Raw genomic sequence first — 19,960 nt, forward strand, 5'->3', positions numbered from 1 at the left:
TCCAACAGCAGAGTCTATCAGTATCACTGCAGCCCCTATTAAACACAGCGCTGAGAGCCGAGCTGAGAGTGCCCGAGTGAGTCGGGGGCCTGAGTGGATTGAGTGAGTGTGTATTAGCCTAATAGCCCGTTTGTGTGTGTTTGGTGTGAAAACTCCCCAATAACATACTCTTGTTCAATTCTCTTGGGCACAGGTGCTTAAAAATTCAATTAGCCTAAGGCAGGTCACATCTGGCCCCCTGTTTGTCCGAAGCTCTTTCATTTCCCTAAATGGACGTTTGTGTTGGTGATGAACGGCGAGCGCATTGACCACGCCGTGCCATAACTCTCTCCCCGAGATGGCGCGTTGATGGCCGGATCAGAGAGACAGAGAGGAAGGCTTGACTAATTGAGCAGAATAATTGCGCTGTATTAGCAGCGTGGCAGACAAATGATGCTTCTCTGCTGCTGTTCCGGCACTTTCTATCCCCCCCTTCCAATCTCCATCAAACAGGACTGAGCTTTAATCCCAAACAAACGTCCTCGTAATGGACACAGCAGACAGCTGGATGGACGGACGACTACAGAGTTAATTAAAAGTGAGCGGCGGCCAGGACAAACACAGAAACCTGCGAACTTAACCTGAATATATATTACACTACTGTATACACTCAGCTCCAGAATTATTGGCACCCTTTATGAAAACAGGTTTCAAATGTGAAGATATCTCTGAGGTTAATTCGCTTAATCACCATGTCTAAATTCCTTAAACTAGAAGGATTTTTTTTTTTTTTTTACATATGATTAAATGATAAAATGTTCTTTTTTCTCCTCCACAGTTGGCTTGGAGCCTCCGCCGCTGTCTGTTTCGGAGGAGAGACACCTGGCCATCCTCACAGAGCTGCCCTTCGTCGTGCCCTTCGAGGAGAGAGTAAAGGTATGGAAGTCTATTTCCCACCTGTTCGTGTGCCAAATTACTTAACGATCAAATTCGACCTTAAGAAAATACTTCCTGTACTATACTATGAGGATTCTTAATGCTGCCTCATGGTTCACTTCCTGTTGGAGGAAAAATGCTTGCCTATGCAAAAAATGACAAAAATCTTTACTCTCTCATCCTCTCTGTCTCCTGCAGATCTTCCAGAGGCTGATCTACGCCGACAAACGGGATGTACAGGGGGACGGCCCTTTCCTTGATGGCATCAACATCACCATCAGGAGGAACTACATCTATGAGGACGCGTATGACAAACTGTCTCCGGAGAATGGTACGATCAAACACGTCTCTCTTAGACTTCTCCAATCAGCTGTTGCAATAGAAACAATAACCTGTTAGAATAAGCGTCTTAATGTCCAGTTGAACCTCGAGATACCGATTTAATTCGTTCTGAAGGCGAAAATTTGTATTTTGAAACAAATCCCATAGGAAATAATGTAAACGTACCAATTTTACCAGTAGGAAGCATATTTAAACTGTATGGCTGCTTGCAAAGAACTGACCCAAGCCAAGCATTCCCTCACAGGAAGTCGTTGCCACCAAGCTTGGGCTAAAAATAGAACAGACCACCCACGCCACCAATCTGTCAACAACAAAACACCCAAAAAATCACCTAGCTTTTGAACACATGCCGAAGGTAACACTGGTATGGTGGGTTGACTCTTTCCAAACAGCTTTCACTGACTGAAAAAAAAAAAAAATCTGAAAATTCATAACCTGGCTTCGGTTTGCTTCGCTTGGCTTTCCACTGACTCAAACAAGTTTTGAACGCCTCCCAGACGTACGTGCAACTTGGCCGGCATTCGGTTCGTTTGTATGCTGAAAATGTTTGATATGCTGATGCAAAATTCTTGCAAAATTTTAATCCTTAAGGAGGCCGAGGTTTGTATGCAGAGGTTCCACTGCAAAAATAAACCTGATTTACTGATGCCATAGACAATTAACCAACACCTTCTGATCACAATCTAGAACTCATCACTGTGCGTTATTAGTACTTATTGATAACAATAAAAAAATCGATAAGTAAAGGGGCATGGCCTAAATGTCCAGAAGTGTACAGTAGCTTTATATATAGACTTATTTTATAATTTATTTATAGTACATTTTGAGAGGAGAAAATGATGTACAGATACATTTCACTCAATTCTTCCTTAAAACACTGAGATGTCAGAGTATGTGTTTAACAGGATGGAAAATATTCTGCACTTCTATCAAAGGTGCTTTAAAGGAACAGTAGGTTTTTAAAGATTTTATTACTTACTCATACGTAACTTGTAGGACAAAAAAAATAAACAGTAGTGGGTTAAGTAGGTAGCTAGGGAGCTTTATCAGATTAAGTGTATTAGGTCTTTGAGAAAAACCTCAATCTTTGTGTTTGGATGCACCTCTCAGCCATTTGATAGACACTCTACAGACCACTCTAGATCCTGTGGGTGGAGCTTCATGAACCTAATTAATCTAATTGTTAGAGACTTTGGGAGGAAAAAAAACCCTAATCTTACCTAAAGTACCTACTGGTGTTGAAGAGCAGGTCAGTGGGTGGACTGGGTGGTCGATCAGTGGGTTGAGTCAGAGTTGTAGCTAATTAATGTGGTTTGATTAAAAGTCTGTGTAATTGTGTTGCAGCAGCCTGCAATAAAAAGGTCTAGAAGATTTCTCTTTGCCGAACTCACCGTCTCATTCTTACACACAAATTTTGGCAAGGAATTTTACAAGAAGCCCTTTTGCCTTGCCGGATGAGTGTTAAATCACTTCCTGTTCCTGGTTTCAGAGCCGGATTTGAAGAAGCGTATCCGGGTGCACCTGCTGAACGCTCACGGCCTGGATGAAGCCGGCATCGACGGCGGGGGGATCTTCCGCGAGTTCCTCAGCGAGCTGCTCAAGTCAGGGTTCAACCCCAACCAGGGCTTCTTCAGAACCACTAACGAGGGACTGCTGTACCCGAGCCCCACGGCCGAGATGCTTATAGGAGAGAGCTTCACACGCCACTACTACTTCCTTGGCCGGATACTGGGGAAGGTGCGTATATGGGAGGGGCATTAAATTGGATAACTGATAGCTTTTGCATAGGAACTCCACATTTTGACATCAGCGTATTGTATAGTATGACATATCATCCAATCAAGATAGGAGTCTGGTACAGTTAAAGCCCCCGTCTGAAATGGATTTCAAATATTGACTTTGTGATCTGAGGCCCATAATCACGATATTAAACTATAACAGTGGTTTTGTGTAGAAGAGTCACCATTTCTCGTCGAAACATTTTACAGGATGCTGAGTTTTTCCTGGTGGTCTGTTTTCTAGACATGAGCCAGCTTGGCCTCAGCCCATCATATGCATTTATGTGAATTTTTTAGCACAAGGCAGCTCATCAGACTATCTACTGGGCTAGCTAAAAGTCTAGCTACAACTTTTGCTACATGGCTACATGTCTAGCTAAGAGTCTAGATGCAAGTCTAGCTGCAAGGCTAGATACATGGCTACAAGTCTAGCTACATGCCTAGCCACAAGGCTAGACACATGGCTAACTATAAACCTATTTACATGGCTATCTACAAGTCTAGCTGCTGGACTAGCTATAAGCCTAGCTACAAGTCTAGCTATTGTGCTTGTTACAAGCCTAGCTACTTGACTAACTACATGACAGGCTAAAAGTCTAGCTACAAGTCTAGCTACCTGGTTACAAGTCTATGTACAAGTCTAGCTACAACGATAGCTACATGACTAGCTATAAGTCTAGCTACATGGTTAGCCACAAGGCTAAAAACCTGGCTACATGGCTAGCCACAAGTCTAGTGCATGGCTTACACGTTTAGCTCCAAGTTTAGCTACTAGTCTAGCTGAATGGCTAACCATAGGTCTAGCTACATTGCTAGCTACAAGTCTAGTTTATTTTCCCTTTTTGATCTGATTAGTGACTGACAACATGACATGTCTGGAAAATAAAAACAGCTGATGGTGAAAACATGTCGAATCTTTAAAGATGAGTACAGAGGACAATATGCATTTATTCTGTCTACATAGTTAGCTGTTGTTGAATCCTCCTGGCATGCAGTATTACTTCATCCTCTGCTCCGCGGCTAACAGTGAGCTAGCTGCTGGTGTGGGTTAGCAGAGCGTGTGGTTGGATTATTAAGCAGTGGTGTGAGGCTGCAGTAATAAAGGCAGTGTTTGATTTGTGTTATGTGTCTGTGTGAGTGTAGAGAGCTGGTGATAAGGCACACTGCTGTGTTGATCTGTTCCTCTAGCTTTTATCAGAACTGGATTAAACCAAGAAATGAGCAAATGATGATGATTAGATTAGAAAAGTCAACAGAACCTTTTATCAACATCAATTCTCACAGCTTCAGTCTAGACTGGATTTCAACAGCTGATTAGATACAGACACTGTTTTTGCTCCCAGCCGCTTTCATGTGTGTCGTGTTCACTATCCGTTCATCTGGATTTATTGGGCCATTACTTTTTCATCTCCATCTCTGTTTATATTGTTTTTTTTCGTATTTTTCGTTATGTTTTTATTTGTTAATCCCCTTGTCTTTTAAATTAAATTATTCACTTTTCTTCCTTTCCTTTCCTTTCCTTTCCTTTCCTTTCCTTCCCTTTCCTTCCCTTCCCTTCCCTTCCCTTCCCTTCCCTTCCCTTCCCTTCCCTTCCCTTCCCCCTTCCTTTCCTTCCCCATTCCTCTTCTCTTCTCTTCTCTTCTCTTCTCTTCTCTTCTCTTCTCTTCTCTTCTCTTCTCTTCTCTTCTCTTCTCTTCTCTTCTCTTCTCTTCTCTTCTCTTCTCTTCTCTTCTCTTCTCTTCTCTTCTCTTCTCTTCTCTTCCCTTCCCTTCCCTTCCCTTCCCTTCCCATTCATTTCCCTTTCTCTTCCCTTCCCTTCTACATTCATTTCCCTTTCTCTTCCCTTCCCTTTTACATTAATTTCCCTTTCTCTTCCCGTCCCTTCTACATTCATTTCCCTTTCTCTTCCCTTCCCTTCTACATTCATTTCCCTTTCTCTTCCCTTCCCTTCTACATTCATTTCCCTTTCTCTTCCCTTCCCTTTTCCATTCCTTTCCCTTTCTCTTCCCTTCAGGCTTGTGATCCTGACACTTTTCCAGCTCAACATGTCTGTAATAACAAAAAGACAAATATCAGAGGTTTGCTCATTAACTCCACCTCTTTCAGATCGCTGTGAACAGAAATCCCATCCTCTGTTGCTGGGGATCAGATCTGTCACGATCCCTCTGGCTTTTACACACACTGATTTACAAACCTGTTTTTTTTTTCATTAATGCACCCGCATATAGTCCGCCTAAATAAATGACCTCACACCACGATCTGCTCGGCTCCTCGACTCTGGCCCTCCATTAGCCACCGGCCGTGTTTGTGCTGCTAAATCAGCCGGCGTCATAAATAACCTGCACCCTTTCTGCTGCTAATAGAGTTTTGATCTGTTTTACAGTCACGAGCATCCACGCAGTTCCTGACGAGGCATCTCGGGCCACTTATTAGAGACCCTACACACACACACACACACACACACACACACACACACACTGTTCAGCAAGGAGCAGAGTTCTTAGTGAGAAATGGGCCCCTCCCCCAGTCACTTGGTCACTAATGGCTGGGGCAATTAAGGTTTGGGAGATTAATTTGAATTTGACTTTCAATTAACCCTCTTTCTCTCTTCATAAATACGCTGAAGAGTGGCAGGAAGAGTGGGCTATTGATATTTGTTTAGTGCTGTTATAAAGGCACCTGATGTAGATTAGAATTACATCACTGTTGCTGTATCGAACACACACACACACACACAAGCATTCATTATACTAATTCATGATTAAGGTCTGTCCGCATTGCCCAGGCTAATGCGATACACTCCCGTTAGAGCTTTGATGGACTCGAATAAAGTGTTTAAACTACTTACTGAATTTATTACCGCTTTGTTTTAAAGGTGCACTCGTTAAAAGCATAACGTCATAACGCCGATCAGATATCAGACTGTGTTTATTACAGGGAGAAATTGATTGTGCTAATATTTAGACCCCTGCTCATGGAGGACTTCCAGAGTCGTGTCCGATCCATTAGTTTTATATTTGCACACTTCGGAACAATACGAGCCCAACCGAAGGGATGTGGGAATGGTTAATTGTTGGCTTAGCTAGTTGTTTTTTCCCAAATTAGTCTAGAAATTGCTAAAATGCTGTTTATATGTACACACAGGAAACGCTTCTACATCAGCAGGCATTAAAATCCGTCTGTTATGGAAAGGAAATCTTATATCAGTAAAAGTCACTGGTGAGATTGGATAGTGGGGTCCAATCTGTGGCACTATTGAGAGGGAAAAAAAAGGGTTAGTACGGGTTAAAAATGGGTTTATGTTTTGATGCGGCATCGTTTCTACACTGATCAGGCATACCGTTATGACCACTGAGAGGTGAAGTGAATAAGACTGATGATCTCCTCATCATGGCACCTGTTAGTGGGTGGGATATATTAGGTAGCAAGTCAACATTTTGTCCTCAAAGTTGATGTGTTAGAAGCAGAAAAAATGGACAAGTGTAAGGATTTGAGCGAGTTTGATGAAGGGCCAAATTGTGATGGCTAGACCACTGGATCAGAGCATCTCCAAAACTGCAGCTCTTGTGGGGTGTTCCCAGTCTGCAGTGGTCAGTATCTATCAAAAGTGGTCCAAGGAAGGAACAGTGGTGAACCAGTGACAGGGTCATGGGCAGCCGAGGCTCATTGATAACGTGGGGAGTGAAGGCTGGCCCGTGTGATCCGATCCAACAGACGAGCTACTGTTGAAGAAATTGCTGAAGAAGTTAATGCTGGTTCTGATACAAAGGTGTCAGAATACACAGTGACTGTTTTCTCCTTCTGTAATTAAATGAAATCAGGAACCAACTTGTTACATAACTATAAATGGTGTGTCATTCTTATAGGACGATAACCGCACTGTGGTCACAGTAACTCCATTTCATCACACCATTAAACCCATTAAAAAGTGACTAAAATTTTGGATATAAGCTAGGCGATTCAGTTGTGTCACCAAATATGAACCATTGCGTTAAAAATCCAAACTGTGTCATTTCGTCGCAGATTCATTGACAGCATTAAATGTCGAATGGCTACCTTAAGAAACTAAATTGTATCACGAGATTCTGTGATATCAAATACTCAATCATTACATTATGAATATAAATGGCATCGTATCATTGCAGATTCAGTGACCTTGAATCATTACCTTATGAATCATAGTGTCATCTCAAATTTCAGTCATTTCATCAAATACGACTTGATGCTTTAAAAGTCTAAAAATAAATCTGTATCACATTATAGTGAATTCAATGACATCAGCCAATATTGAATCATCAGGTTAAGAATCAAATGTGTATCTGATTCTGTGGTATTGTGAAAATATGAAATTATTATGTTAGGAATCTAATATATATTCAGCGACAATCAAATATCAAGTCATTACGCTAAGAATAAACGTTGTATCCTGTATGGTAGTAGATTTAGTGATCTCAGTTAAATATTGAATCATTATGTGAAGAATCAGAATCGTATTCCTGTCACTTTCAGCAGAATCATCAAATTGATTTGAAGGTTTAAAAGTCCAAATTGTGTTCTCATCATAGAGAATTCAGCGATCTCGATAAATTCCGTCAGTGTAGACAGGAAGAGGCTCATTAAGACTTTTTAGTCTTAGTGGACCAGTATGATGATGTATTGATTGGTGTCAATTTAAACGTAATAGAATTCAATGCCTTAAGGATCAATATCCTGGAAGCCCAGCACCGTGTGCACTGTCTATCTGAAGCCGCGACGGACATAATGATCTCTCTGTTGGTTACAATTCTTAAGAAAAGTTTCTGAGGGTAGTAGAAGGTCACACTTTGACCGATGGCGTCGACGTTCCTGAAGCAGTCTGTTATGTTTTTTTTTTTTTTTTATATCGATTCTTAATGTAGTAAATTAACAAATCCACCTGGCAGAGACCAGAAGGCAGACGTTTAAAGTCGCCCGCGTCCGGGCCGCACTGATGGACCTGCGATTTGCATTAATTACCTTGCCACTGCACTCACTGATATTAAAAGCCACCGCTGCCATTAATCCTCTTTTTTCTTTTTTTTTCTCTTTCAAATCCACAGTCATTTTGGCACAATTTCTAGCAATAAACAGTGATAAATAATACAGCCGCTTGAAGAACGTCGGCCGACCGGGGATCCGCCTCCGTGTTTGTTCTCGCCGCTTGTTCCCGGCAGCGGCGTTATTGATAGGTTTCAAGGGGCCTAGCGTATGTCGCAAACGTTTCCACTCTGCCGCCGGAGTGAAGGCGAGCTGCCGCTAAGTGGATTATTTTTGCATAAAAAATGAAGTGATGTGTTTTTTGTTTTTTTCCCCCTCTCTGCCTCCAAGTCTCACAATTAACCCGTGTTTAGAAAAATGCCCTGATTTACGAGCTGCCTGTGTGTTTTCGATGCGTGCATTATGGAAATTTGGGAAATTTATAATCCATTTAGTTGATGTGGCCAGGAGGGTGAGTGCAATCCGTTATACGAGCTCGCCGGAGTTTAATGTCCTGAAATGGGGTTTTTTAGCACGGTTGCACTGCATTAGCTGCGGCTCTTTTACGACTGGTCCGGTTTCAGGTCAAGGTCAGGACTCGATGCTGGGGAAAGTTTTCGGGACTGCTGATCCTCCGTGTCCCACCGTGTCCTGTAAAACGCTGTCGAACAGGAACATGGCTCTGCTGGGATTCTTAATGCTCCGGAGAAGTTTGGTGCGAGTTGAATCTAATTGAATTGAATATTGCTTTATCTGTCCCGTGGGGGCATTTTGTTGGTGCATGTATATAATATAGAACCACTCTCGGGAAAAGGTTTTCTACTCTACCTTTACAAAAAGTATTCACCCAGCATCATGGCTCTTTCATGATTTCTTCTGTTTGTTTTGTTTGTTTGTTTGTTTTGCATATTTATTACACTAAAATACAAAGTAATGTTTTTCCCTATTTAAGACCATACTACCTTTCAAAATTCATACACTAGAAGCTGATTTCTGAATCACTGCATCTCTTTCTTTCTCTTATCTCTCTTTTTCACTCTTTCTCTCTATCTGTCTAAGATAGATCTCTCTCTCTCTCTCTCCCCTAGCTAGCCCATCTGAGAAAAAGTAATTGCCCCCTTTTATTACTACAAATTGAACTGATAATTAGGTTAGATTAGACCACAAACACACACACACACACAGGTGTTAATAAAGTGGTACAGATATCTGTATGTATTTTCCTTGTCTTATATCTTGTCTTATATCTTGTATAAGGTTTGGAAACCATTTAGAGTGACCGAAGTGGAGGGAATCAGAAGGGGGCAAATACTTTTTCACAGCACCGTGTGCACTGTTTAGTGTATTTGAATGGAAGCCTGGTTTGTTCTCTCTCTCTCTCTCTCTCTCTCTCTCTCTCTTTCTCTCTTTCTTTCTTTCTTTCTTTCTTTCTTTCTTTCTTTCTTTCTTTCTTTCTTTCTTTCTTTCTTTCTTTCTTTCTTTCTTTCTTTCTTTCTTTCTTTCTTTCTCTCTCTCTCTCTTTCTCACTCTCTCTCTGGGTGAAAAGGTGTCATTTACCATTGAGTGAACTCTAGTGAGAAAAGGAATCGACTTGGAATCGACTCATCTGCAGGAAGTGAAGCAGTCATGTCGTGTGCTTTGGGTTGCAGTGTATTTTCAGCACTCGAGTGATTTCTGTGCACAATAGATAAAGGTTTCTTTACTTCTCCCTCAGCCAGCTGGGTCGTTTCAGTGTGAAGCCACAACTAACGTGAGTCAAGTGCATGTTGATTCGTTTAGAATGTTAATTATGTGTCTCTCTCTTCCCTCCTCAGGCTCTGTATGAGAACATGTTAGTAGAGCTGCCGTTTGCCAGTTTCTTCCTGTCCAAGCTGCTCGGGACCAGCGCTGACGTGGACATTCATCACTTGGCTTCACTCGACCCCGAGATGTACCGGAACCTTCTGTTCCTCAAGAGCTACGAGGGAGACGTGGAGGATCTGGGGCTCAACTTCACCATCGTCAACAATGACCTGGGAGAGGCTCAGGTTAGATATCACACTCTCTATCTCTCTGTCTCTCTCTTTCTGTCTTTCTATCTATCGATCTTACTTTGTGTCTTTCACTGTCTCTCTCTCTCTCTCTCTCTCTCTCTCTCTCTCACTCACTCTCTGCTTGTCTGTTTTTCATTCTATGTCTGTCTGTCTGTCTGTCTGTCTGTCTGTCTATCTATCTATCTATCTATCTATCTATCTATCTATCTATCTATCTGTCTGTTGCTTTTTCACACTTCGTCTATTCTCCATCTCTCTCTCCCTCTATCCATTCTCTCTCTCTCTCTCTCTCTCCCACTCATTTAGTATTTTGCTTCTTTTTTTGCTTTTCTGTGGTTAGGTAAATAATTGAACCTGACTCTGACTGTGAGACCAACAGTTGGATGATAAAGCATGTCTCTCTCTCTCTCTCTCTCTCTCTCTCTCACAGTCTCGCTCTCTCTGAAGCTAATGTCCGGCTCATTGTATATGCATTACATTCATTTAACACGAAAACACACACTTTTTTTTTATCCAGTGTGGATTAAAGGTATTAAAGGTAAAAACCAGAATCTAGCCATAATCACCACCTGTGTGTGTGTATTTGTGTGTGTATGTTGTCTCTGACTCAGTGTGTGTTTGTGTGCTGAAGTAAATATTGGTGAGTTAACAGTTTTACGATTAAACTGCTGGAATTGTATGACACTTTGTCGTCATTGTATATGAAAGAGTTCCTTCATCACTCCATCATTTTTTCCCCCTCTAATTCTCACTCTGTCTGCTTTTTTCCAGGTGGTTGAGCTGAAGCCAGGCGGGAAGGACATCCCGGTTACCACGGCGAACCGCATCGCCTACATCCATTTAGTGGCCGATTACCGGCTGAACAAACAGATCCGAGCTCACTGCCTGGCATTCAGACAGGGCCTGGCCAACGTGCTCAACCTCGAGTGGCTGCGCATGTTTGACCAGCAGGAGATCCAGGTAATGCTCAACCGAACACACACACACACACAAACACACAGCTTTCACTTTTTTCCTTTTTACCAGAAATCTGATCCTGCTGTTTACATAATTTTACTTTACGAGTCTGGTGTCACCTTGCTCCTTTCTGTGTAGTGAGAAAGTTCCACCATTAAATTAGCTAAACTGATACACAAGAAGTTCACATTAATCAAAATATACAACCAAAGATGAACCAAGAGAAGAAATAATGAGTCAAAACTGCAGGAGAGTTGAATATCAGTAATATTAAAAACGTATAAAAAGTACTAAAGTTCTTAAAATGATTAAAAATAAATAGCTGAAATATATATATATATATATATATATATTTTTTTTTTTGTGTACATAAATATAATATAAAATACACACTAAATGCATGTATTGAGTTTTCCAGACATTAAAATGAGTGTTATTTTATTTAATTTATTATTTAAAATTATTTATTTATTTTTTCTAAATGTACCTCAGTGTTGGAAATATTCTCCAGTTTATTTTATTTTATTATTTTATTTTATCATGCAAACACATTTTCTCAGCACCTATTCACTGATGATCCATTTATTATTACAGCGTCATAACTACATACCCGTGTTGTAAATCATCGCCACTGGCGAGGATTTAAACAACTAATTGTTGTTTAAAGTGCATTAAAAAAATTTATTTCCAGCTAGTGGATTTCTTACAAATGATTAAACACTTGAAAGTCAAATAAACTGTGCATCAAGTAAAGTAGAAAAGCTTGAAAGTATATCACTAAACATTTTAACATTTTTCTTACTTTTGTAGATGAAGTTGATGAAAGTTTTTGTCCAGCTTTTCTTTCTTTAAGCTGAGACTCTTCAGCTTCATGTATGATGTAATTTCCTGTAAGGAATCGAACATAGTGAGCATTGATGCTCCCTGGGTTTTGTGGTGCATTGTGGGATCTTTTTTATCGAGCGAACATTCTTGGAAGGATTTTACGATTGAGAAAGGAGGAGAGATTGAGAGAGAGAGACCTCTTAAAATGGCGGACTACCTGATGAGAAGTGAACTAAGGAGTGGATTGAGACGCACACACTTGTCGTCCACTTGACTTATCAGTTAGCTTTGGGCGGGACTGTGGTGCATCTCGAACCCTATTGGTTGTACAGTCACACAATTCGTAACACTCAGACTTCCTGCTTCAGAAAGAAATAACACGACCATACAGAATCAGTTCATAGCCTTGGATAAGGTGTTAAGCTTCTTTTTATCTGTGTGTGTGTGTATGTGTGCTGAATGATTTGATAATATCGCGCAGGTTTTGGTCTCCGGTGCACATGTGCCTATCTGTCTGGATGACCTGAAGAAATTCACCAATTACTCAGGTACACACACACGCACACACACACACACACACACACACACACCTGTTACTTACACTGAGCATTTCAGTTGATTTCTGATGACACAAATCATGGTACAAACATTAATAAACACAGCTATATGTGTGATTGTTTCACTGAATGTGTGAGTGAATGCGTGAGTAAGTGAATGACTGAGTGAATGAGTGAGTGGGTGGGGGGAATGAATGAGTGGGCGAGTGAGGCAGTGAGTGTATGAGTGAGTCAATTATTGAATGAGTGAGTGAGTGGGCGAGTGAGGCAGCGAGTGAGGCGGCGAGTGAGGCAGCGAGTGAGTGGGCGAGTGAGGCGGTGAGTGAGGCAGTGAGTGAGTGGGCGAGTGAGGCAGTGAGCGAGTGGGCGAGTGAGGCAGTGGGCGAGTGAGGCAGCGAGTGGGCGAGTGAGGCAGTGAGTGAGTGGGCGAGTGAGGCAGTGAGTGAGTGGGCGAGTGAGGCAGTGAGTGAGGCAGTGGGCGAGTGAGGCAGTGAGCGAGTGAGGCAGTGAGCGAGTGGGCGAGTGAGGCAGTGAGCGAGTGGGCGAGTGAGGCAGTGGGCGAGTGAGGCAGTGGGCGAGTGAGGCAGTGGGCGAGTGAGGCAGTGAGCGAGTGGGCGAGTGAGGCAGTGAGCGAGTGGGCGAGTGAGGCAGTGAGCGAGTGGGCGAGCGAGGCAGTGAGCGAGTGGGCGAGCGAGGCAGTGAGCGAGTGGGCGAGCGAGGCAGTGAGTGAGTGAGCGAGCGAGGCAGTGAGTGGGTGAGTGAGGCAGTGAGCGAGTGAGGCAGTGGGCGAGTGAGGCAGTGAGTGGGCGAGTGAGGCAGTGAGTGGGCGAGTGAGGCAGCGAGTGAGGCAGTGAGTGAGTGAGTGAGTGGGCGAGTGAGGCAGTGAGTGGGCGAGTGAGGCAGTGAGTGAGTGAGTGGGCGAGTGAGGCAGTGAGTGGGCGAGTGAGGCAGTGAGTGAGTGGGCGAGTGAGGCAGTGAGTGAGTGAGTGGGCGAGTGAGGCAGTGAGTGAGTGAGTGGGCGAGTGAGGCAGTGAGTGGGCGAGTGAGGCAGTCAGTGAGTGAGTGGGCGAGTGAGGCAGTCAGTGAGTGAGTGGGCGAGTGAGGCAGTGAGTGAGTGAGTGAGTGGGCAAGTGAGGCAGTGAGTGAGTGAGTGGGCGAGTGAGGCAGTGAGTGAGTGAGTGGGCGAGTGAGGCAGTGAGTGAGTGAGTGGGCGAGTGAGGCAGTGAGTGAGTGAGTAACTGACTGATGAATGTGACTGATGCTCTGCAGGAGGATACTCACCCACTCACCCGGTCATCAAGATCTTCTGGGATGTGGTGGAGAATTTCAGTGATGAGGAGAAACGCAAGCTGCTCAAGTTCGTCACCAGCTGCTCACGTCCTCCTCTGCTGGGATTTAAAGTCAGTACACACACACACACACACACACACAAAACCAACAACAAAAAACAGAAGTCCATGTATAAAAACATCCATGTATAAAAGGTTTTCATTTATTCACAGCACCCTGCATCATAGGATTTAAACAAGCAAACAAACAAATAAATAAATAAATAGGTTTTATAGCTAATATCACAACAATAACATGTAATAATAATAATAATAATAATAATAATATTGAAAAATAAATATATTAATTTTTAACTACCCTCTTAAAGAAACAGGTTCTGTCACAGATTCTCTGTAGAGAAAAACGTGTTGGGAGGAAGGAAGATAGGAAGGAAAGAAAGGAGGAATGTAGGAAAAGAGGAAGGAAGTAAAGAAAGAAAGAAAGGATTTTTATAGAATATGTCAGGGTTCAACTGAAGAAAGCTTACAGCTGAGGAACGATTTAATCGAGGCTCTGAATCGAATGTCTTCTGATCAGAAAGTCTTTCTCTGTTCATGGTGTAGCTCCTGATGCAGACATGAAGGAAAAGTTCCTCAAAAAAGTGTGAACTTTAACTGGCAAGAATTAAAGAGATGCTTTTTAATGAATTTGACTTTGGAGCGGACACAGAGAGAGAGAGAGAGAGAGAGACGGTCCAAGCCGCTTTGCCCTCTCACCTCTACCTCATCTCCAGCCATCGCGGCCTTAATTAGGTGCCGTTAAACACCCGGGGATTCATTAAGGGAGAAATGGCCCTGTCAGAGGAAGCCATTTAAAAAAGATGATGGAAATCCTTTTCCCAAAGCGATGGCTCCTGCTCTGACACTTCCTCCATAAGCAACGATACTTTAATACGTTAATTGTTAGAAAAATGGCGCCGTTAAAGCAGAACCCTGAGATGGGTTTTAATCGGGTTCTAACCCCGGCGCTCACGCACTCTCTAACAGATCCAGAGAATTGCTGTGGGATCTGGTGGCAGCGGTGACCTTCTGGGTTATTAGCCGTCACTCATGCCCAGCGCTGATTTCAGTGATGAACGATTAGCCGTCAGAGTGACTCTGACTCCCATCCGCCTCATGCAGGATTCAGATCTACAGCTCCCACAGGGCAAAGCTGATGACCTGCTTCAAATGACCAAAAAATACAATAAAATAAGAATTTTAGACATGCTGCTCTCGAAAAGAAAAATATTTTTAAACCATGCATTATTAAATGTTTGGTCGACGTGAGAAGGAAGGAAGAAAGAACAGGGAAAGGAACAGATGTGCATGGATAGGAAAGGAAAGAGGAAGTAGGAAGAAATGAAGGAAGGGATTCAAACTGCAGAAATGTGGCTTTCATGGGTAAAAAATAAAGGATCTTGCACAAAAAGAAAAGAAGATGGACAGGAGAGTGGGAATAAGGAAGAAAAGGGAGGATTTAATGATGGAAGGAAGGGAGGGAGGGAAGGAAAGGAGGGAGGAAAGGAATGAGAGAGGAAATGAAGTGAGGGAAGGAATGAGAGAGGAAATGAAGTGAGGGAAGGAATGAGAGAGGAAATGAAGTGAGGGAAGGAATGAGAGAGGAAATGAAGTGAGGAAGGAAGGAAGGACAGGAGGAACGGAGGGAGGAAGAAAGAAAAGGATTCAAACTATATGCAGCTCTCTTGGGTCTGTCATGATATGCTTTAGGTGGCAAAAAATAGGAAGGGAAGGAAAGAAGGAAGGGAGGAAGGGAAGAGTAGAAAGGAAGAGAGGGAAGGAAAGTAGGGAGAGGAAGGAAGGGAGGAAGGGAAGAGTGGAAAGGAAGAGAGGGAAGGAAAGTAGGGAGAGGAAGGAAGGAAGGAAGGAGGAGAAAGGAAGGGAGGAAAGGAAGAAAGAGAGGAAAGGAAGGAAAGGGGACAAAGGAGAGAGCAATGGAAGGAAGAAAAAAGAAAAGAAAGAACAAAGGAGGAAAAAAGAAGAAATGAATGAAGTAGGAATAAGAAGGAATCAATGAGGGAGGAAAGGAAGGAAGGAAAGGATTCAAACTAGAGTATAGCAGATCTCTTGGGTCTGTTATGATATGCTTTAAGTGACAAAAAGTAGGAATCTCTTACAGGAAGGAAGGAAGGATTGGGGAGAAAGGAGAGAGGAAAGGAAGGAAAGAAAGGCTGGAAGAAGTAAGGAAAGAAGAAAGGATGGAAGGAAGGAAATAAAGAGGGGGGAAAGTGGAAGGAAGGAAGAAAAGAAGAACCATATTTCCTCCTAGCTGCTTACTCTTATCTTCCACAGCAGCTGTATATTTGTACAGAGAATGTGGATTTTGAAACTCAGGACAGATCAGCTGTGAGACCTGAGGAATTGTTTCATTAACACAGTGATACTGTGCTGCAGTTTGACTCCATCATCTCCACGCTCATGTGTGTGATCAGTTCTCCTGTGTTCCTTCTCCGGTTCTTCTTCAGGAGCTCTACCCCGCCTTCTGCATCCATAACGGAGGGAATGATCTGGAGCGCCTTCCCACCGCCAGCACCTGCATGAACCTGCTCAAGCTGCCCGAGTTCTACGACCAGCAGCTGATGAAGAGCAAGCTGCTCTACGCCATCGAGTCGTCCTCGGGCTTCGAGCTCAGCTGAGAGCCGGCGGGATGCCGTCGCCACGGTGACCAAACAGGGGGCGGGCTCTTGATTCGCAAATGTGAGACGGAAGGAAACGGAACGCTTGACACGCTCGGACGCCGAGGCAACAGTGAATTTTAATCCTGAACACGGATGAGGAAGTGACTGTACTGCTCGAGACGCCGTCATTCAAAGCACTGCACATCGTTAAAAAAAAAAAAAAAAAAACATGAACAAAACAAAGCGAAACACGCGATGCATAACTCACCAAAGATTTTTGCTAGGTTATTTTTGTAGCGCCGGTGCTGGACGTAGGACGAGACGCTGCTGTGACTGTGAGGACGATGTAGCGCTGAGGTTCTTCATGCTAACACGCGGACTTAGCTTTGCTCTGAGATCAAAAGCTTCTAAACCCTGCGCGTACTAGCATAGTAGTAGTTTAGCGTTAGCAACAGCGTGTCGTGATTTTTTTTAGCTTTGCTAATAACCGGCTAGCATGATTGACTCAGAAGCTACAGGGAAATTCCACTTTTTTTTTTCCTTTCTTTCTTTCTCTTTTTCTTGCTAATCATGTCCTGACTCGACTGTTTAGCTCTATCTCATTGATGTTCTTCGAACTACACAGCTTGCCACTCATGCTTAATAACTGCTGTGCTAATTATCGTCTTTGCTAGCCCACTAACTATAAAGTAGTTTAAGCCTAATTGGCGCTTAGCTAGTTTTTTTTTTTTTTCTAAATATGTTGCTTTTTATTTCTTCTTGCATTCGCTAGTAAACTAATGAGCTAGTTCTCTGAACAGCCAGCAGCTACTAGTTTTCTTCCATGTTACATTCCTAACTAGCGCCTCAGCTCAAGTCGCTTTAGCTCACAGTGCCTTCTGGGTAACATTGATTTCCGCAGCTTGTCTTGACCTGGTGATTGAGTAAGGTAGCAGGACGTGGTGGTGATGCTATTTGATAAATAAGAGCGTGGGTTTGTTTTAGAATTTCCTTTTTCCCTTTGGAGTTTCCTTTTACAGGACGACCGATGAAGGTTTCAAGCACTAATACTGTGTGTGTGTGTGTGTGTGTGGGATGGACAAATCAGCAACCCAGGACTGGTATATTGCACATCTATAGTGTTTTAGATGTAATAAGACTTTGGAATAAATCAGAAATATCCCATCTACCAGAATAAAGACAGAAGGTTTAGAGGTCTTCTTCACACCAATCATCTCCACCAGGCAACAACAGCTATCACTTTTTCTCCATGCAGATGTTATGGGGGATGTGGTAGCTTACTGGTGAAGGTGTTTGACTACTGAATGGAAGGTCATGAACTGAAGTCCCTCATTTCACCTCCGGGCCCCTGAGCAAGGCCCCACAACCCTCAATTGCTTACTTTTTATAATAAGATAAAACGTTTATTGACGCTCTGGATAAGGGCGTCTACAAACTGCTGTCAAATGTAACATTAAAGCTTTACACACTAGAGTGTAAAATAAATAATAGGAGGTACATGATGATGATGATCTTCCCCCGAACCAGGACCTGAAATAATCCCATCATTATTCATCACAGAGATTGTTATATATTCATGTTGAGATTAAACTAAATTAGCCGCTAGATTTCTTAGCATAACGAGAGAACGGCGTTCTGATTTGTCCGTCCCTGCTAGTGAAGGATCGACAGGTGAAGGTGCGAGTGAAGACCTTCCCATAGGTTTGCGTCACGTGACGTTTTTACAAGCGTGTGTACGATTTAGAGAGTTAGTTAGCTGGTTAGTGCGAGTGATTTTTATATAAATGTGTGTGCTTCTCTCTCTCTCTCTCTCTCTCTCTCTCTCTCTCTCGGTCAGTGTTGCCTCAGCATGGCCGTGTTTCATTTTGTGCACTGAACAAACAGCACGTCCTCTCGAACCGTCGGCACTGAAACCCTGACGTCTGTGCAATAAGGCTAAAACCCTCTCTCCGGCTCCAGCACGTGCCTGTTCATTTCTCTGCTGTTCGCCTTCAGTGTTTGTGTGTGTTTGTTTTTGTTTTTTTTTCTTCTTTTTTGCAGAACGAATACGAGTGTGTGTGTGTGTGTGTGTGTGTATGTGTATGTGTCCTTCTCTATCTATTGCACAGTGTTTTGGAAAATGCTTCCTTTCTCTCTTTTCTTTTCCTCTGTACAGCAGGACGATCTCGCAGTATCCTTGTTAATGATTAAAAACTAAAAAAAAAAGAAAACGATGCCACCGATCTGCCCCGCCTACTATCTCAACCCGAGGGGAACTCCGCAATACGCTGTTAAGGCCACGGGACGCGGGGCTGCCTCGAAATCCAGCGCTGTGAGCCGTTAACAGCCTGACCGTCATTAACACCGCCATCTGAGCACAGAGAGAAATATCTATGTATCAGAGTGTATGTACAAATGATTAAATATGTTTTGGGGGAATTTTATTTGCAACTGAGATCTGAGACTCTTTTATTTCTGTTTGTGTGTGTGTGTGTGTATCTGTCTGTGTGTGTGCCTGTGTTTATGTTGTGTGTGTTTGTGTGTGTGTGTGTTTATGTTGTGTGTTTGTGTGTGTGTGTATCTGTCTGTGTGTGTGCCTGTGTTTATGTTGTGTGTGTTTGTGTGTGTGTGTGTATCTGTCTGTGTGTGTGCCTGTGTTTATGTTGTGTGTGTTTGTGTGTGTGTGTGTTTATGTTGTGTGTGTTTGTGTGTGTGTTTGTGTGTGTGTATCTGTCTGTGTGTGTGCCTGTGTTTATGTTGTGTGTGTTTGTGTGTGTGTGTGTTTATGTTGTGTGTGTTTGTGTGTGTGTGTATCTGTCTGTGTGTGTGCCTGTGTTTATGTTGTGTGTGTTTGTGTGTGTGTGTATCTGTCTGTGTGTGTGCCTGTGTTTATGTTGTGTGTGTTTGTGTGTGTGTGTGTTTATGTTGTGTGTGTTTGTGTGTGTGTGTATCTGTCTGTGTGTGTGCCTGTGTTTATGTTGTGTGTGTTTGTGTGTGTGTTTGTGTGTGTGTGTATCTGTCTGTGTGTGTGCCTGTGTTTATGTTGTGTGTGTTTGTGTGTGTGTGTATCTGTGTGTGTGTGCCTGTGTTTGTTGTGTGTGTTTGTGTGTGTGTGTATCTGTCTGTGTGTGTGCCTGTGTTTATGTTGTGTGTGTTTGTGTGTGTGTGTGTTTATGTTGTGTGTGTGCCTGTGTTTATGTTGTGTGTGTTTGTGTGTGTGTATCTGTCTGTGTGTGTGCCTGTGTTTATGTTGTGTGTGTTTGTGTGTGTGTGTGTTTATGTTGTGTGTGTTTGTGTGTGTGTTTGTGTGTGTGTATCTGTCTGTGTGTGTGCCTGTGTTTATGTTGTGTGTGTTTGTGTGTGTGTGTGTTTATGTTGTGTGTGTTTGTGTGTGTGTGTATCTGTCTGTGTGTGTGCCTGTGTTTATGTTGTGTGTGTTTGTGTGTGTGTGTATCTGTCTGTGTGTGTGCCTGTGTTTATGTTGTGTGTGTTTGTGTGTGTGTGTATCTGTCTGTGTGTGTGCCTGTGTTTGTTGTGTGTGTTTGTGTGTGTGTGTATCTGTCTGTGTGTGTGCCTGTGTTTATGTTGTGTGTGTTTGTGTGTGTGTATCTGTCTGTGTGTGCCTGTGTTTAT

General features: G+C 42.9%; 1 protein-coding gene across 1 annotated transcript in view; it reads left to right on the plus strand.

Annotated features, from left to right (window-relative positions):
- Positions 1 to 18,778, plus strand: part of ube3c (ubiquitin protein ligase E3C) — a 37,775-nt gene extending 18,997 nt beyond the window's left edge. Inside the window, exons 17-24 of the mRNA XM_058395871.1 lie at positions 818 to 915; positions 1,114 to 1,246; positions 2,747 to 2,994; positions 9,845 to 10,057; positions 10,835 to 11,023; positions 12,327 to 12,393; positions 13,672 to 13,802; positions 16,196 to 18,778. Of these exons, the coding sequence (XP_058251854.1) occupies positions 818 to 915; positions 1,114 to 1,246; positions 2,747 to 2,994; positions 9,845 to 10,057; positions 10,835 to 11,023; positions 12,327 to 12,393; positions 13,672 to 13,802; positions 16,196 to 16,366 (1,250 nt within the window). The 3' untranslated portion in view covers positions 16,367 to 18,778. The remainder of the gene's footprint in view (positions 1 to 817; positions 916 to 1,113; positions 1,247 to 2,746; positions 2,995 to 9,844; positions 10,058 to 10,834; positions 11,024 to 12,326; positions 12,394 to 13,671; positions 13,803 to 16,195) is intronic.
- Positions 18,779 to 19,960: the final 1,182 nt, after the last annotated feature.

The sequence above is a fragment of the Hemibagrus wyckioides genome, linkage group LG07, assembly GCF_019097595.1.
Source record: "Hemibagrus wyckioides isolate EC202008001 linkage group LG07, SWU_Hwy_1.0, whole genome shotgun sequence".
Lineage (NCBI taxonomy): Eukaryota > Metazoa > Chordata > Actinopteri > Siluriformes > Bagridae > Hemibagrus > Hemibagrus wyckioides.